Genomic DNA, 21,301 nt, shown 5'->3' on the forward strand with positions numbered 1-21,301 from the left:
TGGATGCCTGGTGGCACAGTTAAAGAAGGCTGCCTTGGGAAGTGGCAGAATTGCTGTCCCTGGAGGTTTCGAGAAATGTACAGATGTGGCCCTGAGTGAAATGGCCTATTGGGCGTGATGGTGATGGGTCAGTGCTTGGGTTAGGTGATCTTAGTGGTCTGTTCAAACATAACGATGCTATGACTGCCTGCATCATCATCCCTCCAATCACTGGGATTCTTTTTCCTTTATCAGCCATAGCTCATGGCTCAAATCAGGGAGTATCATTTCTGAAAGTCAGATGCACAGGGAAAGATGGAGATGTTATGGCTCTGCTGTGCTACTTCTGTCTCACCTGTATGGGAGAAAGTTGAGGGGGAGGCTGTTCACTTCTTTGGTCATTCAGCTGGAGAGCCATTACAGAGGAATGTAAGCACATATGTTCCTTTTCAGCTCTGTGGTGGAAGAGGGCAGAAGATAAGTCATCCTAATTTTAAAACTTATATGAACGTGTAAAGAAAACATCTTAATGCACTTCCTAAGCATATGCAAGATGCTAACTTAAAGTGAGATTTTAACTAATATTTCTAACATATTCTAACATATTTCTACAGTGTTTTCTGACTCAACAATTCTGTTCAAACTGTAAAGTCAGACTCCTGATACTCCGATGTATGCTGTGCTTTGTAGTACACGCAAGTAGATAAGTAGAGAAGCAGATAAAACTCTGTAGTTCTTAAAAGGGAAATATACTTTCCCACAAACCTTCTGAAATACTCAGAACAAACTGAAAACAACAGTTTACTGACACAAAACATGAGCACAATGGCCTCAAATGGAAGAATAAGTGGGTAGCAGATCTTTCATTTGTCCTGCTGCATGACACCACTTGTCACAGTTCTGTAAGAAAAATCCCATCTTTGCTGCAAGACAGACAATAGTGGCTGTGTTGCAGGATAAGGAGCATGTAAAATAATTTCATTATTCATTGATTCTGAATGTCTTAGCTCTTACTGACAGTAAGAACTGCTTCCTTCAAGCACCTTGAGTAGTATACAAAGCTTTTAAGCAAAACAAAACCTTAGCAGTTAGTGAATAAATTATATAACACTAGGAAAGTTTTTCTAATCTGTAATTTTAATTATTAATTTTTAGCTTTTCTATATGATGTAGCCATTTAAACTAATTATAAAATACACCAAACACTTCTGGTCTTTTTTGTGTTTTTTTTTCTTTTCTTATGAAGGCTTTTTTGTTTTTTATAAAACACACTGTCTTGGCTAAGAAATACAATTTGTTGCAGCTATCTGATTTGGTTTTATTCATTTATATTTTCATAAATATTAATGTTATTTACAATAGTACAATATTGAAGTTAACATTTTCTGTTAAGCTGAGGTTCATAGGTTCATTAAGCTTATAGAAGCTATCTTTGAGGTTCCAAACACAGCATAGGAGAGCAGCCATTAAACATCAGGACCGTCAATCAAAATATTTCTCATTTTTCATAGAAAATACCTTTTTTATTCATTATATTGTGTCTTAGATTGATAGAATTTCACATGGAAAAATTTAAGCTACTTAAAATCTGATGGAAATAGTGGATGTTGACTGAAATTAGTTAAATTCTAAGTTAAATTACAGTGCAATTACGAGTAGTGCATGTTCTCTTTCACCAAGTATTCTAGTTGAGAAACACTAAGAATTAGATTGATAGCTTTACTCTTTACTGTTTTACTTTCTGCTCTCAAATTAATGTGTGGTTTATGGTTAATATATTCTGCAGAACAACTACTGTCTGAGTTATTTTAAGTCCCTGGATTGTATGCATATATTTATCTTAAAAAAAAAAAAAAAAAGAAGAATTAAAAATACAAGAGGGAATTAATCTCTTCCTTGACATTTCTTGATGAGGAGTGAAACCTGATATTAAAGATCAGCCGAGTCTCAAAATGCCATAGATATGTGTAAAACAATCTGATTGTTTGTTTGTTTGATTTCTGTTTTGGTGTTAGATAAACTGTTAGAGACAACAAGAACAAAAGAAAAGTGTATTTTGTTAACAAAAGCTTTTCTTTATTCTCCCTTGGCCATACAGTCATTCCCAGCACAGCACCGCAACGCGTCCCCCCACAGTGAGCTTGCAGCGGACCATTTCTGTGGAAGGGTAAGATGATTCTCTGTTGAAGCTGCCCATAGAGCACTCAGATATCACTGTGCCAGATGCCAAACTCCCCACATACACACAGGACTTCACTGCTCGTATTGCTGCATGCTGCAATATTTGAGTCAGTGAGATGCAGAAATAAATGCTCTCAAATTAACACTGGTCCTTTTTAGATACTTATATTGTAAAGTTTAGTTTTCGTTGAGATATCTGTCAGGAATATCTGTCATATATCTCAATTCCTGTTTCACCTCACTTGATTAGTATTTGCATGTATTAGGTGTAAAATGGTTACGACTAATCAGGGAATTCCTCATGAAGTCTTCCTGTTTTTTCAGTATTTGCATGAATTCATTTTGGAAAAGCAGTATCTTGGGCTAAGGTTGAAGAAATACTGATAGCAAACAGTAATCCCATGCTGGTGTATGTCTGTGTATATTAATATGTTAGTTGTAGAAGCACAGCTCTGCATACTTATCTGACTCCATTTTAATAGAAATAATTGGGTAAAATATGAATAATTCATAACTACAGTTAATATTTTTGCATATTTATGATATTAGAAAAACTGGTATTTAACACTGAACTATTTAGATTTTGGTTGCTATTACTGGTGTAATTTCCAGAAAATATTGCATTTATTTATCTGTTCCCATAGAATTGTGGAACTGTCTGAAGTATTTTGTAGTCAGGGATAACAACTTGTCATGGGCTACTCCTAGATCCTATTTTCAAAGCATTTCTCAATCACAATAGAAGTGGGAATCCAAAGTTTCCACACAGGAAAGATATCATCTTGCATTTTTTTTGTGTGTTACAACCCCACTGTGCTGCAGTGAGAAAAGAAAACAGTAGATAAAGGAAGTGATCCTCTCTCCAATGAAGCCCAAAATGTTTTTTGCGACAAGTCTCAATACAAAATATTAAACAACTGAGGATTAAAAAAAAAAAACCTCATAATATATATGTATTTAAAATGTATTATGACTGCTAAATTAATTTTCCACTGAAAACAAGACTAATTAATAAAGTTGTTAGAGGAGAGGCCCTTATGGGTTAAAGGCTTTTTTCTGGAAAGCAATTTTATAAACGAAGTTCTGATCATCCTGACTTCTTGCTCAAAGCAGGGCTAATTTCAAATTTAGATCCAGTTTCTTGAAGCCTTGTATAATAAAGCTGGGATTGTCACCAAATGCTGTTGGAAGGGACCTCAAGGATCATGAATCTCCAACCCCATTGCCACATGAAGGGCCACCAACCTCCACATTTAATACGTGACCAGGCTGCCCAGGGCCCCATCTGATCTGGCCTTGAACACCTCCAGGAACGGGGCATCCACAGCCTCTCTGGGCAGCTGCTCCAGCACCTCACCACTCTCTCTGTAAAGAACTTCCCCCTGACGTCCTACCTAAATCTTCCCTCCTTCAACTAAAAACCATTTCCACTTGTCCTGCTGTTATCAACTCTTTCAACCTCCTGTTTGTAGGCTCCCTTTAGGTACTGAAAGGCTGAAATGAGGTCACCCTGCAGCCTTCTTTTCTCCAGGCTGAACAAGCCCAGCTCCCTCAGCCTGTCTTTGTAGGGGAGGTGCTCCAGTCCCCTGATCATCTTTGTGGCCCTCCTCTGGACCATCTGGGGTCTCCAGCCTTGGACACAGTACTCCAGATGGGGCCTCACAAGAGCAGAGTAGAGGTGGACAATCACCCCCCTGTCCCTGCTGGCTACCCCCTCTTTTGATGGAGCCCAGGATATCATTTGCCTTCTGAGCCACAAGGGCACACTGCTGGGTCATGTTAAGTTTTTCATCTATCAAGACCCCCAGGTCCTTCTCCACAGGGCTGCTCTCAAGGACCGCTCCTCATAGTCTGTATAGATGCCTGCAATTCCTCCAGTCCAAGTGCAAAACTCTGCACTTTGCCATGTTGAATCTCATCAGGTTCACCTGAGCCCACCTCTGAATGGCATCCCTTCCTTCCACTGTGTCAACCTCACCTCTCATCTTGGTGTTGTCAGCAAACTTGCTGAGGATGCACTCAATGCCGTCATTGATGTCATTGATAAAGATGTTAAAGAGTACCAGGCCCAAGACAGAACCCTGGGGGATGCCGCTCGTTACCGGTGTCCACCTGCACACAAAGCCATTGATGACCACCCTCTGTTTGTGGCCTTTCAACCAGTGTCTTATCCATTGAGTGGTCCACCCATCAAATCCACATCCCTCCAATTTGGAGATGAGGATGTGGTGGGGGACCATGTCAAAGGCCTTGCTCAAGTCCAGGTAAACGACATCAGTCGCCTTTCCCTTGTCCACCAATGCCGTCACTCCATCATAGAAGGCCACCAGATTGGTCAAGCATGACCTTCCCCTGGTGAAGCCGTGCTGGCTGTCTCGGTTCACACACTCATTCCTCATGTGATCAAGCATGTCATCCAGGAGGATCTGTGCCATGATCTTCCCAGACACAGAGGCGAGACTCACTAGCCTGTAATTAAAGGTCAGGCTGGATGAGGCTCTGAGAACCTGATTGGTTTTCAGATGTCCATATTGATTGTAAAAGAGTTGAACTAGATGACCTTTAAGAGTCTCTTTCAATTCAAACAACTCTATGATTCTGTGTATTCACAAGCTCTGGGTAACCCATCTCAGTGCTTAAACATCCTCATATTAGATTTTGTTTTTGTCTTTCACTCTCTAAACATTCCCCTGCCCTTTCCTCAAACCAATTCATGAGGAGATTGATGTTAAAGAAAAAAAAAAAAAAAAGAAAGAAAGAAAAAAAAAATTGAGTGAATAGAGATTTAAGGAAAGAAATTCTATTATGATGTCTCTGACCTGGTCTACTGGACTCTGTAATAAGGAGGTACCCTGCAGACTTAAATTCCCATTGAAATTTCATAATCAGTTTGTCTGCATGAATTTTTAGATACATTGCAAAATCTGCACTGGCCACGCAGACAGCTTGCATCTATTGTATATGAATCATTAGAGCAGTGGGAATCTGCAAATGATATTACAGGTCTCCTGCTATTCAGGAGGTAGAAGAGTATCTGGCTTGTAATTATTACTAATCAACTGAGGCTGAGTCATATTTCATTTCATGTAGGAAAGTGGGACTGTTAGCCAGTTACACCACTGAGCAAATAGAAGCAATCAGCTCAGCTCTAAATATTTCATTATAATAAAGCTCAATTTAGCCTAATGTTTTTGTGAAGTCCTTACTGCCAAATATGTTTACAGCTTATTCAATTTGATGTCAAAACAAAGTTATTTTTCTCTTTTAGGAACCCAGCTTCCATCTGTAGAGTCCTGTATTTAGGTGACTTATTATATTGCTTTTGAGTTGCATTTCATAAACGGCTACTTTACCTGCTAGGCATCCCTATCACACACTGAGATTTCAGGCCAGCATGCTGGCTCTGTCTGACCAACTGTGTAGTCACTGCAGTAATACAATTAGTGCATTCTCTGAAGGAGAAATGAAATATTGGAGGGACAAAGAAACGCAGGTGGAATCACATTCAGTGGCATTTATTCCTTTCCACCTTGTTGAATATATGGTAATTGAGCTGGCTAGCACAGATGTTTTAAAAACTTCAATAGGTTTTTAATTTAGGTATTGGGTTCCTATCAAAGTAAAAGCATTTTTAAGTCCTGCTTTTGTAGACTTCATGTTTTGCAAAATAATAGATTACAAAGTGAAAAAAAAGGTCAGGATTTCTTTAAAGCTTAATTTTTCTCTATTTTCAAGCAATATATGTACATGAGGTACATGAGGTCCACAGATCTATGTGTACAAAGGCATGAAATTCACAGCTGTTGGATGTCACTGTCAGTGCAAACTCATTAGTAACTTTCCTAATCTGTGTGGATTACAGACAAGAAGACTCTAATGTTTGGATGTGAAAATATTGATAATCTGAGAGGTTTTTTAATTATTTCAATGAACAATTTTAACTGTGAATATTCAACTCAGGAAAAATGTTGGATGAAAACTAAAGGCTGTTACCTGGAAATCCTACTGAGCTATCTCACAAGGCTACATCAGTAGCTTATGAAAACTATTCTTTCTCCAGCTGACATTCAGACTAAATTGTATTTTACATGATAACAGTCATCTCTTCTGCTGAGATGCTTAGAAACTGGGATTTCAATTTCTTTCATCGAGAGTGTTTTGAATATCTCATCTATAAATATTAGTATGCAAATAAATAGCATTTGAACGATGACTGAGGATAAGAATTTTTATTCTGAACAGGGCAGATATTACAGGCAGCTTTGTGTTTCAAAAGTATCTCATATAAAGTGATTCTGGATGCTTGCTTCCAATGGACTCTGTATTGATATTTCATACACAGCTTAGAGGCATTGCTGGTTTTAGGTATTCTCTTAACCTTTGAATACCTCCTGTCTCCCAGCAGGGTGGAGGGGTTGCCTATCACCATTTCCATCTCACCTAACTTCATTTACAAACTGAAAAGGCGAAGCAGTCCTGGTTTATAGTCTTTAAAAGCAGAATGGAAAACAGTCTTTTTAGTTTATGCCTGTGCTGGGGGGAAATGGGTGGAACAGAGATGCAGATTTCCTGATTTATTTTGATTATTAGCACCTTATTATTACCTTCTAGGTCAGGGAAGAGAGAGAAATGATCATGTGAAACAAAGTATAAATGAATAAGTGATTTGGAATAACCATCTTCCTTTCAAAGCTACAGAGCATATTACTTGTCCAACATTGTTGCTCTTGAATTCAGTGTAATTCCTCAAATCTAGGAGACATGCTTCTGTGCCTTTGAGGTAAATGTCATGCATTGGGGTAAAAATATGGACCATTTTCACTTTTCAAGTAAGAAATTATTCCTTCATGCCAAGTCTGTCTTGCTGGCTGTAAGCATAAAACATTGCCTGGTGCACAGGCTTTAATTTCTCTACTAAGGACGAAATGAAAGACTATTAAAGTCCAGAGGGGGTTCCTACAAAGCAAATAAAATTGCCCATATATAAGCCAGTGCACTCATGCATGCGTCAGTCAGGTTGAAGCCTGGCTCCCAGTAGGTTCCCTTGTATTAAATATACTTCAAAGTTTGTGACAAGTTAGACAGGAGGTTTTGAAAATAAATGCATTAAAAATGTATTCATTATTAAACTTAGGATAAAGTACTGCTTCTATAGCTAATGCCAATATTCAATCAACAAGAAATGCCAAAGAAACCACAGTCAAGCAGATAAAACAGTTTTTCAAGAAGAATAGGTAAATATAGTAAGCAAAATTACATTTTGCTATGAGATATTCTAGTGAATATCTCATATCATGCTGAAGTTTTAGTTGTTTGTGCATCAACACTTTGTAAAATGAGAGGAAAAGTCAACAATCAATTGCACATTGTAATGAATACGAAGACCAAATGTGAACAAGACACAGTCTGAGCCTGAGAAGGCAAAGTTACCCATCTGGACACTGATGCTCATTGTGACAGTGATGGATAACAGGAATTTTTTGAAATACGAGAAGCAAACTTGAAGTATTGTATTGTAAAAGAAATGGCTTGATTAGCCAACTGTCTCTGAGAAGGCACAGCTCCATGTTCATACAGTGAAGCCAGACACCATGATGCATAGAGGAAAGAGGGTACTTTGATCTTGAGATGTCATATTTTCCCCAGTGACCCAGTGACTAACACATGAACTTAACCAATTGAAGTAATTTCTCTCTACAGCTTATTTCCTGCTATTTGCTACTGCTAAATAGTGTGAATGCTTTATGTTGCATTATCATAGAATCAAAGAATAATTTAGGTTAGAGAAAACCTAGAGATTTCCAAGTCCAATCATCAACTTGATGTACCAAGACCCATGACTAATCTGTGTCCCGTAATGCCATGCCAGCACATCTTAAATACCTCCAGGAATGGCAACTCCACCGCTGTCCAGGGCAGCCTCTTCCAATGAGTGACGACCCCCTCTGAGATAAAGTTCCTCCTGACATCCAGTCTAAACTTCCTTTGGCCCAACTTGAGACTGTTTCCTAGTGTCCTGTCTCTTTTTGTCACTCTGTGTGTAGTGGCATGCACAGAGGGTGGCCTTAACTGGAGATTGGGTGTTGGCCAAATGATAGCAGCAAGATGAATAAATATCCTACTGGGTTTTCTGTGATGTGTGCTATTGTAACACCAGCCCAGCACATGCATGAATGGATGCATGATGTCAGTGTCCTTCTAGGAGTAAAACAAACAAACAAACAAACAAATAAATAGGGAAAAAAAAACAACTGCAGAAAATCTTAAAGCCATATTATTCTGCTGATTTGGGATACATCACTGATTATAGATAATTGAAAAAATCTGTAAGGTCTGATATTTGAAAGTACCCAGTGCGCTTAGTTTGTTCTAGATGTTCCAAAAAGCACCAAATCTTTCCAACACCCCAATGTTATAGATGGTTCAAAATAAAGAGAAAAGCAGAGATGTGAGTGTGAGATGAATACTGAAACCAACTGTATTCCTTAATGTAGCCAGCAGCACAAAATAAGCAAATTGAAAATGGATTTTCTTGCAGTAAATGTTATAAGAATTACTTGTTTTCAGAAGGCTCTTCCCTTTCATTTATCAGTGTGATTTTTAATCTCCTAAATTAAATCTGTAATTGCTATGGATTCACAATCCATAGAAGAATGATAGGGATACTCAATTTCTTTTTCATCCTTTTCTTACTCTAAAAGAGTAAAACTGATCAAAACAAATATTCAGTGCAAACGTAAGAGAAGCAAAACACTTAGCTGTTCTCACACAATAAACAAGTAAATGATTATGTGATAACTGTGATTCTGTAAAATAGATATGAACCCCCAAAAAATGTTAAGGAGGAAAAGTGCCTCAATGTTTTGCTATTCTATAATTGCATTTTCACAACAGGAGAAATTTCATTAAGTGTTGAAGTTTTACTCTCTCTGATTTGTTGCTCCTTATTGGTTTCAAGTATTAATTTAATAATGCTTTGGTCTTACATCAAGCCTGCAATTTATAATGTGTTATAGAGAATGAGATCTGATGTATTCCCTGAAGCAAGTAACCAAGTCCATCCAAATTGATTCCCTGATTGATTTCCAAGCTTGTAAATTTGTGTGATTGCAGCACTTTGTTTGCTTCTTTGCTTCTAGTTATGATTTCTGGCTCTGCTATAGTGAATTTTCTTTCTTTCTTTCTTTTTCTACTTTTTTTTTTTTTTTTTTTTTTTTTTTTAATTCCTTTCCCGTTCTCCTTAGAGATGAATTCTTTTTCTTTGTGCTTTCTTTCTTCCTTCTGCTGCCTTCTGTCAGTCCAGGAGTGTTATCATCTCACACTTCTTTCTAATTTATGCTTGATTTCCCCTGCTGATCTTCTCTGTTAGTGTTTGGTACAAAACTGCAGGAGGGCACAAAACATGCACACACGGAATTAAAATGCTATCGTACACTTTGTTAGCACCTAGAAACTTACCTTCAGCATTATTTATCCCAGGAGAAATTGTACATGTAGTAAGTAGTTAAAGCTGGAGGCAAAAGCACGCTTTTCAGAAACACTGATAGTGTTAGACTTCGTCTTTTTAGTAGCGATAGAGTGCCATCTATTGTCCGACAACAGAACAATATGCCTTCTAAATATGAAACCATGCTTTTGCCTCAGTTGCTTTTGTCTCTATGGAGCAAAATATTTTTACCAAGCAAGAAAATCTGATTCACATTTGAGTAACTTTTGTTTCATTTTTTATTCTCTCGTGAATAATTATGTTCATAGAATCATAAAGCTGTAGAATCATTTAATCATGACTATATCATCTTTAAATCTTTGATTCCATTACTTCATTTACAGCATTTATCTGTATTTGCTCTGGAATTTTGTGTATTATAATTATGTACATCAAGAATTTCAACAGAGGTGAAGGATTTTTCTAGTTCTGGTTCCAGACTTCAAGAAGAACTGGGGCAGCTCTTAGTAGATTTCCTTAATAATTAGATTAAGAGTTGACTATAAACATCTATGTCAGGAGAATAAATATATAATCCTTAGCTTCATCATAAATCAAATTCCAGGGATGGGACAGCCACAGTTTCTCTGGGCAGCCTGTGCCAGCACCTCACTGCCGTCTCAGTGAAAAATATCCCCCTGACATCTAACCTAAATCTCCCCTCTTTTAGTTTAAAATTATTCTTCTTTGTGCTATCATTAACTCCCCATTTCAAGAGTTGATTTTCCTCGTATTTATAAGCTCCCTTCAAGTACTGGAATGCTGCAATGAGGTGTCCCTGTAGCTTTTTCTTCTACCTGAACAAGCCCAGCTCCCTCAGCCTATATATATAGGAGAGGTGCTCCACCGTGCTGATCATCTTTGTGGCCCTCCTCTGGCCTGCTTCAAAAAGTTTAACATCTTTCTTGTTCCGGGGGCCCAGGCCTGGACACAGTACTCCAGCTCACAAGGGCAGAGTAGAGGGAGACGATCACCTCCCTTGCCCTGCTTGCCACCCCTCTTTTGACACAGACCAAGGTGCTGTTGATGTTTTGGGCTGTAAGTGCACAATACTGGCTCATGTTAAGTTTCTAATGTTTTTAATGTTTTTAATGTTAAGTTTTTCACCTATCAGGACCCCCAAGCCCTCCTCCACGGTGCTGAACTCCCAGTCTTTTGGATTGCCCCAGCCCAATTTCAAGACCTTCCACTTGGCCTTGTCGGTCCTCACTAGGTTCACATGGGCCCACCTTTCAGCTTGTTCGGGTCCCTTTGGATGGCATCTCCTCCTTCTGTCGTATCAACTGCACTACTCAGCTTGGAGTCATCTATAAAATTGCCGAGGTTACACTCAATCCCAGGGCCTGCCTATTAAAGGAACCAGTCCCAAGATGGACCCCTTGAGGACACTACTTGTCACCAGCCTCCACCTGTACATAGATTCATTGGCCACAACTCTCCAGCTTTGATGATCCAACCAATTCCTTATCCATCATATACTCCACCCTTCAAACCCATATCTCTATAGAGATATGTATGTGGTGGGGGACTGTGTCAAAGGCCTTGCAGAAGTCCAGGTAGATTATATCAGTTGCCCTTTCTTGGTCCACCAATGCTGCCACTCCTTCATAGGAGGTCACCAGATTAGCCAGGCATGATCTGCATTTAGTGAAGCCATGCTGGCTCTCTCAGATCACCTCATATGCCTTAACATGTCCTAACAGAGCTGAGACTCATAGGCCTGTAGTTCCCCAAGACCTCTCCCTTTCTTAAAAATGGGAGTAGTGTTTCCCTTTTTCCAGTCACTGGAGACTTCATCTGACAGACACAGCTTTTAAAATATGATTGAGAGATGCTTGGCAAACACATTAACCAGCTTCATTAGAACCCTGGGATGCATATACATTTATACATATGACTTATATATATGACGTATACATATATATGGCTTTTATATATATAAGAATTTATATAAAGTCTTAGTTATTTGTTATGCTATATTTACTATATAGTAAATACTATACTATATACTGTATTTGGCATATGATTGGTACATACCGTCTACCTTAAAGCATAGTCATGACAAAATTTATTCCTATGATCATTGTTTTTATGACTACGCCTGTGCATTCTTGAATCCACTTTTCAGATTCCACAAGATACTCTAATATGAAAGACATGTGAAGTAATCTTATGGCTGATAGTCTCTGTACAGCCAAATTTGAGTTATGACCAAAACAACTTCTCTTGGCTAAGGACAGGATCCAAAACCTTTGTGTTCTAATCACAGATTCTGACATTTCCCCATTACTGTCTGAGCTTCTTCTGAGCAAAATCATCCAAGAGCACAAAGTGAATTTTGCTGTCAAAAGGCCAGAATTACAAAACAGCACTGACAGCATTTTAGGCATAAATCTGCTGACTTGATTAGAGGCAGGGATTAATAACTGGGCCAACTTTTTGTTGAGTTGCACAGCTTAGTATTCAGTAGATACCCAGTTGTATTGACCTAGTTTTGCCATGGCACTGGCCTTCAAGTTTATGGTGCAAGCTGCCTCTCACACATAGAAATACTCAGTTTCATTCTGAACAGAGCTCTAATTTCTTACCAGTGGAGCATGCAGATATATTTATTTGGCTTTACTGCCTCTTTGTCCTCAATACCTGGGTGAATAATGCTGGCAGTAGCTCAGCTCTCTGAAAGTATTTTCAGTTCGTTGGACTCAACATGACAAGTGTCACCATTTCATTTTGTGGATGAGGAAACTGAATCTGATAGAACAAATGACTTGCCAAGATAACTTGGAAATCGTGGACTAAGTGGGGAAGGACTCTACACTCCCAGCTAACTGTCCTAGTTCCATTCCAGCCCCCAGGACACCCTTTTTAATTAAAAATCTATTCATACTTCTTAGATTTGGATTGCATTCTAATCTGTGCACAGTTAAGGAGGTAATAAAAGTGTTGCTACAAGGCACATCAACAGCAATGATGCAAAAAAGAAAAAATTCCCCTTTTTTATTTGGTTGGTAGAAAATTTTTGAAGAATATGCAAAGTCAAGACACTATGTCATTTTCTCACACCTGTATCTTTTTATACTTGTTTTCTCACTGTATAATGTTAAGAAGACATAAAATGAAGGCCCACTTGAATTTGGAAGAACACTTGCAATCTCCTTTTAAAAATATTATCAAAAATTTGCTTTTGTTTTGTCTTTCAAAAATATTAAGCCTAGAGATCAGGAAGTTGAGATCTTATTTAAAGATCACAATCAAAATGGAGATACTGTTTGAGCATTAGCATTAGACAAAACTGAAGAAACCCCTACTGCTTTTGGAATTATCTTGTAAAGATAAAGTTGCCATATGTATATAAAAGCTGTTCAACTTAACAACATCAGGTGCTCCTCAGTGCATCACTATTCTCTCTCTTTCCTTTTTCCTTTTATTTTTAAACAAAACAGAAATGAAAAAACAATTGGTATTCTATCAAAACATGATATAGTACACAGGAAGTATTGGATAATTTACAGAAAGCATTCCAGAGCATGGCTCTTCTGGTCTTGTATGTGTGAGTGTTCGTACTTGTCCCTTTTCTGCTACATTTTATTTGTAATAAGTAAAAATTAGAATAGAATATTATTTTTCTCTGTGAGGAATCACAGGTATAAATGCATACAAGTGTTTGCAGTACTGAGCTAAGATTCACACATATAATTTCTATACTTTTTTTCTGAGGGGTAAATTGTTAGAGGGATTAAAAATTGGGCAAGTATGAATAAACATTGTGTCTATATACATTAATATACTTGTGTGCTTGGGTGTCCGAGAGAGAGACAAATCTGAGTGACAGAATCATAGAATAATTGAATCCTCAGAGTTGGAAGGGATCATTAAAGGCCATCTAGTCTAACTCCCCTGCAATGAACAGGAACATGCACAGCTAGATCAGGTTCTCCAGGGCCTGATCCAGCCTCACCTTGAAAGTCTCCAGGGAAAGAGCATGCACCACATCTCTGGGCAGCTTATTCCAGTGCCTCACCACCCTCACTGTAGAATACTTTTTCTTCTTATCCCACCTAAATCTACCCTCTTTAAGCTTGAAGCCATTTGTCACCACAAACTCTGCTAAAGAGTCTATCCCCTTTTTTTCTGTAGCTCCCCTTTAAGTATCAAAAGGTTGCTATCAAGTAACCTAGAAGCCTTGTCCTCTCCAGGCTGAACAGGCTCAGCTCTCTCCACCTGCCTTCATAGGAGAGCTGTTCCAACCCTTGGATCATTTCTGTGTCTCTCTTTTAGATGCAGTCCAGCAGGTCTATATCTCTCCTGCATTGAGTACTCCACATCTGGATGCATTACTCCAGATGAGGTCTCACAGCACAGAGCCGAGGGGCAGGATCACACCCTGGCCCTGCTGGCCACACTGCTTTTGATGCAGCCCAGGGTACAGTTGGCTTTCGGGGCTGTGAGGGCACAGTGCTGGCCCGTGTTCAGATCCCCATCCACCAGTACCCTCGGGTCTTCCTCTGAGGGCTACACTCAGTCCTTTCATCCCCCAGCTTATATTGGTAGTAAGGGCTGCCTCGATACAGATGCAAGATCTTGCATTTAGATTTGTTGAATCTCATGAGATTCACCTGGGCCCACTGCTAAAGCCTGTTTTGGCCCCACTGGATGGCATCCCATCTGTCTGACGTGTTGACTGTACACCACAGTTTGGTGTCATCAGCAAACGTGCTGAGGGTGCACTTGGCCCCACTGTCATTGTCTCTGATGAAGATGTTAAAGGTGTCAGCATTGATCCCTGGGAGATAGCACTCATCACTGCTCTCCATTCAGGCATTGACCACCACACTCTAGACGCAATGCTGCAGCCAATTCTTTATCTTTATTGAACAGTCTTATTCTTTATTGAACAGTCCACCCATCAAATCCATATCTTTCCAATTTGGAGCTATAAGTGATTGCTTATAGCTCACCATGCTACTTTTCCAGCAGATGTCTGGGTGGTTGAAGTCCCCCAGAAGGACAAGAACTTGTGGTCATGGTGCCTCCTTTAGCTGGAGGTAGAAGGCCTCATCAACAGGCTCCACTTGATCAGGATAGCCTGCAGTAGGCACAAACCACAAGGCTCCCTTTGCTGCCTCAATCTCTAACTGTCACCCATAGGCTTTTGGCTTACTCATGACTATTCTTTAGGGACAGCTCTTCACATTCTATTCCTTTCCTGATGTAGATAGCAACATCCCCTCCTGTCCTTCCTCACCTGTCCCGTCTGAATAGCTGGTCACCATCGCTAGCCATACTCCAGGTTTCAGGGACAGCAACTATACTGTGGTTTTCTAGTAGCACAGTAGCTTCCAGCTCCTCCTGTTTGTTTCCCAAGCTGCATGCATTCATGCAGAGGCACTTCAGTGAGGCAGTTGTTTTTGTTAAGCCCTTGAATGTTAGCTCCTTAACTTCTTTTAAGTTACTTCCTTTGATTTTCCCCATTACCTTCTCCTATTGCCCCCACAGTCACTGTCTCATCATCACAGGATTTTGTATGTGCTGCAGTGTTGCCAGCACCTCTCAAGGCAGCAGGTCCTTCATGGCTTCTGCTAGCACCCTATCCTTCTAATCTTGTGATGCCATCCCACACCTTATCATAGGAAGGCTCACTATCCCCCTTCCTCCTTCACTTCTTGTTTAAAGCTCTCCTTAATGAGCCCTGCTAGCTTTTCCCCAAGGACTCTTCTCCCACTTTGAGAAAGGCAAAACCCACCCAGTGCCTATGTACTAGTTGCCATGTAGGCCATTTTGTTGTCAGAAAAAGCAAAGTTGTGGTGATGGCACCAGCCACAAAGTCAGGTAATTAAAGATAAAATCCTTTTATTTGTTTCCATGTCCTTAACCAATACAGGAGGCAGAGAAGAAAAGATGATCTGTGCATGCAATTCCTTTAGCCATTCACCAGAGGCTCTGAAGTCCCTTTTGACAGCCCTTGACCCATAAGTAGCTGCTTTTTCTTTCTATATATGGAAAAGCAGTAAGGGGTTGTGGTCTAACAGCTATACAAGGCTAGGTATTTTTCTGGAGATATCCCTTACCTGAGCCCCAGCTACAGGGCCTGATCCCCCAGTCGTGCTACATGGAGAGTGGGAGAGCTGGGATACATGGGGCACTTTTTCATGAATACACTACATTGAATGCTTAGGAGAGTTCTCTCCTTCCTCTGGAACTGAAATTTGCTGAAAACAAAATGCGTATTATTATATTAACACCCTTTTATCGTAGTATCAGTTTACAAATGTAAAGTGTTGAATAAGATCTTGCTATTATTTACAGATTTCCATTATAATCAAGTTTTTTAAACCAGTAACAGAAAAGCAGACATCCTTCTGTCTGCTTCAGTGATAAACCTTCTGTGCAATTTTATGATTGCAAGTTCCTGATAATATCACAGCAGAGTTTTTTGTGAGATTTACTTCTACTGCTAACTTCATTTGATCCAAATCTGCCAAGTTTAAAACAACTTCGCTACTTTGTTTAGATGTTTGATTTTTTTCTTTATTCATTTAGAACTTCAAAGAAAAAAAAAGGTATCTTGTAAAGTTTGATTGATATGTAGCATTGCTAGAAAGGAGGCTATAAAAAACCTTTAGTGTTTTGGCTTTATTTTTAACGAATCCCTCATTTAACTTAATGAGGATTACTTCAGTCGGATGGCATTAATAAAGAAGTTTTGATTCAACCACGAGGAGAAAAAAAAAGGCTGCTTCTTAGTTGTCATTCTCCAATTAACAGATTTATCAAATTTATAGTTTCTTTAGGCATTAGCAGGCCATTGTTCCATTAGCAAAATGTAGTATGTCTTTGAATACCTTTGAATGGATAAACATTACCATTTTGTTTCTCTACAGAGAGCCTCGAAAAATCATCCTCCACAAGGGGTCCACTGGACTTGGCTTTAACATTGTGGGAGGAGAAGATGGGGAAGGCATTTTCGTGTCTTTCATCTTAGCAGGCGGGCCTGCTGATCTCAGTGGAGAACTGCAGAGAGGAGATCAGATTTTGTCTGTAAGTATTTGTTTTGGGCTTTATTGACTGATTGCCTAATCTTATTTTTTGTCTTTGCTGCAAGAAAGAAATAACAAAGAAAGCCTCATGAAGCCTTTATGGTTTCCAGTGTCTGATATCCACACTGAAAACAGTTCATCACTGAATATTCTGCTTAATATTCTGCTTATTCGCTCTATTTTTTTTCCCACCATTTGTTTTTCATGATGTTAGCTGTTCCCACATCATAGCGAGACTTTTCTCTTCTTACTATTACTTATAGTATACAACCTTAATGAGGACATAAATGCAGTGCAGAGCTCAGCACCTCCTGGTTTAACCCATTATCCAGTTCTATGTTGCCCAAAATGCACTACTGAGTCAGAAAATATTTTCTAATTTTAGCATTTCTTTGATCAGAAGTAGTTGCATGAAATCACTCAAGCAGGGAGTGCCATCTAGTGTGCACTAAACTACTTAGCAACTACCAGTACCAGGAGATTAATTAGTTTATAATTATCTCTCAGCCTCTTATGAATCTGATGATTGCTCTGAAATTTATTTTCAAATTTTATAGGATAAAAGGCTTTGTAGCCTTAGGTTATATTTTGCATATTTGGTCCCAAAAGCAAACTTCAATTTTTTTCTTCAAGTATTTGTTAATTTCGTGCAGTTCAGAAACAGAGCATTTTTGTATCAGACTTTGTCAAGTAAATGAACATCTCAGTGAAACAACTGAACATAAAGAACTTTGAATAGCAATAAAATCCTTGAGAATACATTTAAGTGAAGCATCCATTCACATTATATTGCCTTACACAAAGGGAAAAAGAAAAAAAAAAAAATCTATACTAAATTGATAAAATCGGAGCTGTTTCATTTGAATTACATGAATAGCCTTAAGGAGAAGAACTGAAACCCAGGAATTATTCATCCCAGAGGAGACACTGATCCACCAGGCTGCAGTGTCATGCTCATTCCCATTGCTGTACTTTCTGTCCCTGTGCATCTTGCATCCTTAGTTGCACTTGGGTTAGTGGCAGGGAAAAAAGATGGCTGCAGGCTGGATGGGTTGTGACATAACTAAGTGTCAGTTTCCTGGTCAGTTCATGAAGCAGTTGGAACTGACTTCCTTGGGTATGTCTTATGTGAATAGTGAAATTTAACTTCCACTTAGTGTTCCAGTATGAAAAAGTGTCTGGTGCCACTTCTTGATATACAGAAAATCTGATCAGTTAACAACAAAGGGATACAGTAATCTAAAATTATGTATTTTATCTAGACTTGTTCCTTGAAGTAGAAATTGTACAATGCCATAAAGAAATCCTAAAGTAGAAGATTTGTAACTACAAGAAAACTAAGATAGTCTTATAAAATTACCATTATGGAAAGCTAAGGAAGACAAATGCCTGTGCAAACAAGAACATACACAAGGGATCCAAGAAAGGGAAATTTCTTCAGAACAATCATACAATTTATTTTTTCTTTAGCTAGGTGCAGCACAAGAAAGCTGAATAAAAAGTACTGTGAGATCAGAGCCTTTCACAGTATATTCAGAAGCTCATATAAAATTTAGAAAACCATTTTATTTTATTTTTCTGCAGGCATATATTTAGCACTGTGGGATACTGCCGAAGTTGAATTTTTAATTCCAATTGGTCTGTTTTGCAGCAGTGTTTTCCCTAACTTCTAATTAAGCCTACCAGTGTTGCCACAACATTTACTTGTCATGCAAGAGTAGTTTATTTGTTCATTGAGCAGAGAGGGATGGAAATTATTACTAAATTAGAGCGCATGCATATCCCCAGGCAATCACCAAGTCAGGCACTGCTGACTTATTTAGTCACAAATAAGTATTATGAACCCATTTTTTCCATGCTCAAACAAAACGAATTTCATGCACAGGCCAATCTAAGAGTGATAAATCTTAGACCACTATCTGGTAAAGGGTGCCAGATCCCTTAATTTTATAATGGATGCACAGAATAGGTCTGATTCTCTCTGTTTATTTTTGCTTGTCTTATCCTTCAGAAACGTTTATTTCTTTGCTGAAGTAGTTTACCCATTGTTTCTCAAAACATGACAAATCTGATTTACCAATATCTGATTTAGACCAATAGTACTTGCCAAGCTAATATTTTGAATTAACACTGGCTTGGTTAAATTTCTCTCAGACAGGAAGCAGAATAAATGATTTAAACTTTGGAGACCTAGATTTAATTCCTGATTCTGTTTGTGTCATTATCTGTGGCCTTGGGCAAGGTGCTTTAGTTTTCAAAACATCCAGTGTAGAAGAAGAGAATCACAGCATCTTCCTAATTCATTCCTGTGCTGTTGGTGTAGCAAAATGCTGACTAGTTGAGAAATGTCTCTATTCACCTTTGGGAAGATGCCTATAAATATACCTTAAATAGAATGGAAATCCATTAGTTAGACCCACAAATCAGCAAATATGCACTGTCTTTGGGTGACCCTCTGGGTGCATACATTAGCCCCATAGTCAGGCTGCAAGGCCCAGACAATATCCATGACCTTTCTGCCTCACTTTTCTACCTTCTCACTTTATGTGGCATTGTGCAACACCCTCCAAGAGGAACTATGAAAGATTGTGCTGAGGTTTTGACCCCCTGGAAACGTAGAAAATTGAGCTTATATTTCTCAAATGGCATATTTTTCCCAGTGCCACCAGGAGGCACCATAGGATAAGTAATGGTGGAGATTTACTCAATGAAACGCTAAAACCTTAGGAAAAGCAGTGATAGATTTTTTTGTTTTCAGTCAATTGACAGGAAATGTTTAACTTAACTCAGAAAGAAGGCTGATAATACAAGTGCTTATTTGCAGGGAAACAAATTGAATCATATATAAACCTTGAAGGCAAATGGAAGAATAATAGAAAATGCTCTTTCAAATGGCAAAAACATTTCAAAAATTGATTTATATTGTTACATTTATGAAAAGTGATTTTTTTTTTCGCCATAAAAAGAGACTTTTTAATGCTGATTTCTTCCTGCTATAATTCATTATACGTTTGTGAGTTATCTCCAAATTAAACATTATCCTTTTCACTTCTGAATGTCTTTAAAACATAATAATGCACACATCAGCATTGTATGTTCATCAGTACAACACAGTGTTCCTCTCTCTGATGTTGCCCTGCTATTAAGTATATGGTAAATAGTATTGAATAACATTTTGATTACTCAGTGACATCAAGGCTTTGTTAGGGTGCTGTGCACACACATTAACTTTTCAATCAGATGTGTATAACCCCTGGAAAACATTTCTAAATACCAGTGGAACTATTAACTCCATTTTATGGCAGTGGAAATGAGCCTCCATTATGTTAATAGATTTGTTTAAAGCCAGGCAAGGAGTCTGGACCAAGACTAGATCTAGAGGCTGCTTGAACTCTGAACTAACTCCAGGTTCTCCATCTGTTAGGCAAATATGGTCTCTACTGTAAATAACATGGAATGCTCCTTGACACCATTCTTGCAATTTGAAATTCTACTTCCAATGCTAAATAACATATTAAAATAGCAATGGGAAATCAGTGCTGTTTACTGAAAGTCATTTGCATGAGCACAATTTCCAAGAACCACAGCAAATGGCCACACATTGCACATATGACCTGGCTGATAGAAAGCAGTACAAATCTCAGAAAAGAGGTATATAGTGAATGCATAGTTTACAGACACAACTTTAGCAGCAGAATTTTGAGGCTTGATGCACAATTTACAGAGAATAAGTTATAGCATGTTGCTCTATGAATTGCTATTCTGGTATTGCTTTTCTGTTTAATGATTTCCTACGAGACTGCACCAAGTCAAAAATGTGTATAAAGGAAAAAGATGAGGTGAAGTAAGAGCTGTAGAGTGGTAATACCAAGTATTAGCACTTGAATCTTAACTTCTGAGATGTCTGAATCTTGTCCCACTGGACAAGACTAGGTCTCAGATTAAGATCCCTGCATTTAGAAGTCTACATTCTTTCTGGATGTCCACTTCTCATTAAAATCATTAAGGGCAAGAGATTGAAACAGATGGCCAGCTAAGAAGTATGTAGAGCAAGTTGAGTTGCTTTTGAGGCCTTATTGTCTGTATTGATCAGGTACTCACTGACTTCAAGCTTAAGGACTTATCTCCAGATTCATCTCCAGACAACTGGAAGAAGAGGAGGTTATCAGGAGTAGTCAGCACGGGTTCACAAGGGGGAGGTCGTGCTTGACCAACCTGGTAGCCTTCTATGATGTTGTCTCTGGCTGGGTGGATAGGGGGAGAGCAGTGGATGTAGTCTACCTTGATTTCAGCAAGGCATTTGATACTGTCCCCCACGACATCCTTATAACAAAGCTGAGGAAGTGTGGGATAGATGAGTGGACAGTGAGGTGGGTTGAGAACTGGCTGACTGACAGAGCACAAAGGGTTGTTGTTGGTGGTGCAGAGTCCAGTTGGAGGCCTGTAACCAGCGGTGTTCCTCAGGGGTCTGTGCTGGGTCTGGTCTTGTTCAACATCTTCATCAGTGACCTTGATGAGGGGATAATGGCCACCCTCAGCAAGTTTGCTGATGATACGAAGTTGGGAGGATTGGCTGACATGCCTGAAGGCTGTGCTGCCATTCAGCAAGACCTGGATA

The 21,301-nt window shown here is 38.8% G+C and overlaps 1 protein-coding gene across 20 annotated transcripts in view; it reads left to right on the forward strand.

Moving 5' to 3' along the window:
* The window catches only part of DLG2 (discs large MAGUK scaffold protein 2), a 986,929-nt gene that overhangs the window by 749,294 nt on the left and 216,334 nt on the right, over positions 1–21,301 (forward strand). For 19 of the 20 annotated variants that reach the window (XM_052669729.1, XM_052669569.1, XM_052669635.1 and 16 more), the window contains 2 exons: positions 2,078–2,146; positions 16,528–16,684. In XM_052669729.1, the coding sequence (XP_052525689.1) occupies positions 2,078–2,146; positions 16,528–16,684 (226 nt within the window). The remainder of the gene's footprint in view (positions 1–2,077; positions 2,147–16,527; positions 16,685–21,301) is intronic. The other variant, XM_052669600.1, reaches the window with a different exon arrangement.

This window comes from Tympanuchus pallidicinctus, unplaced genomic scaffold (genome assembly GCF_026119805.1).
Source record: "Tympanuchus pallidicinctus isolate F22 unplaced genomic scaffold, pur_lepc_1.0 scaffold11, whole genome shotgun sequence".
NCBI lineage: Eukaryota > Metazoa > Chordata > Aves > Galliformes > Phasianidae > Tympanuchus > Tympanuchus pallidicinctus.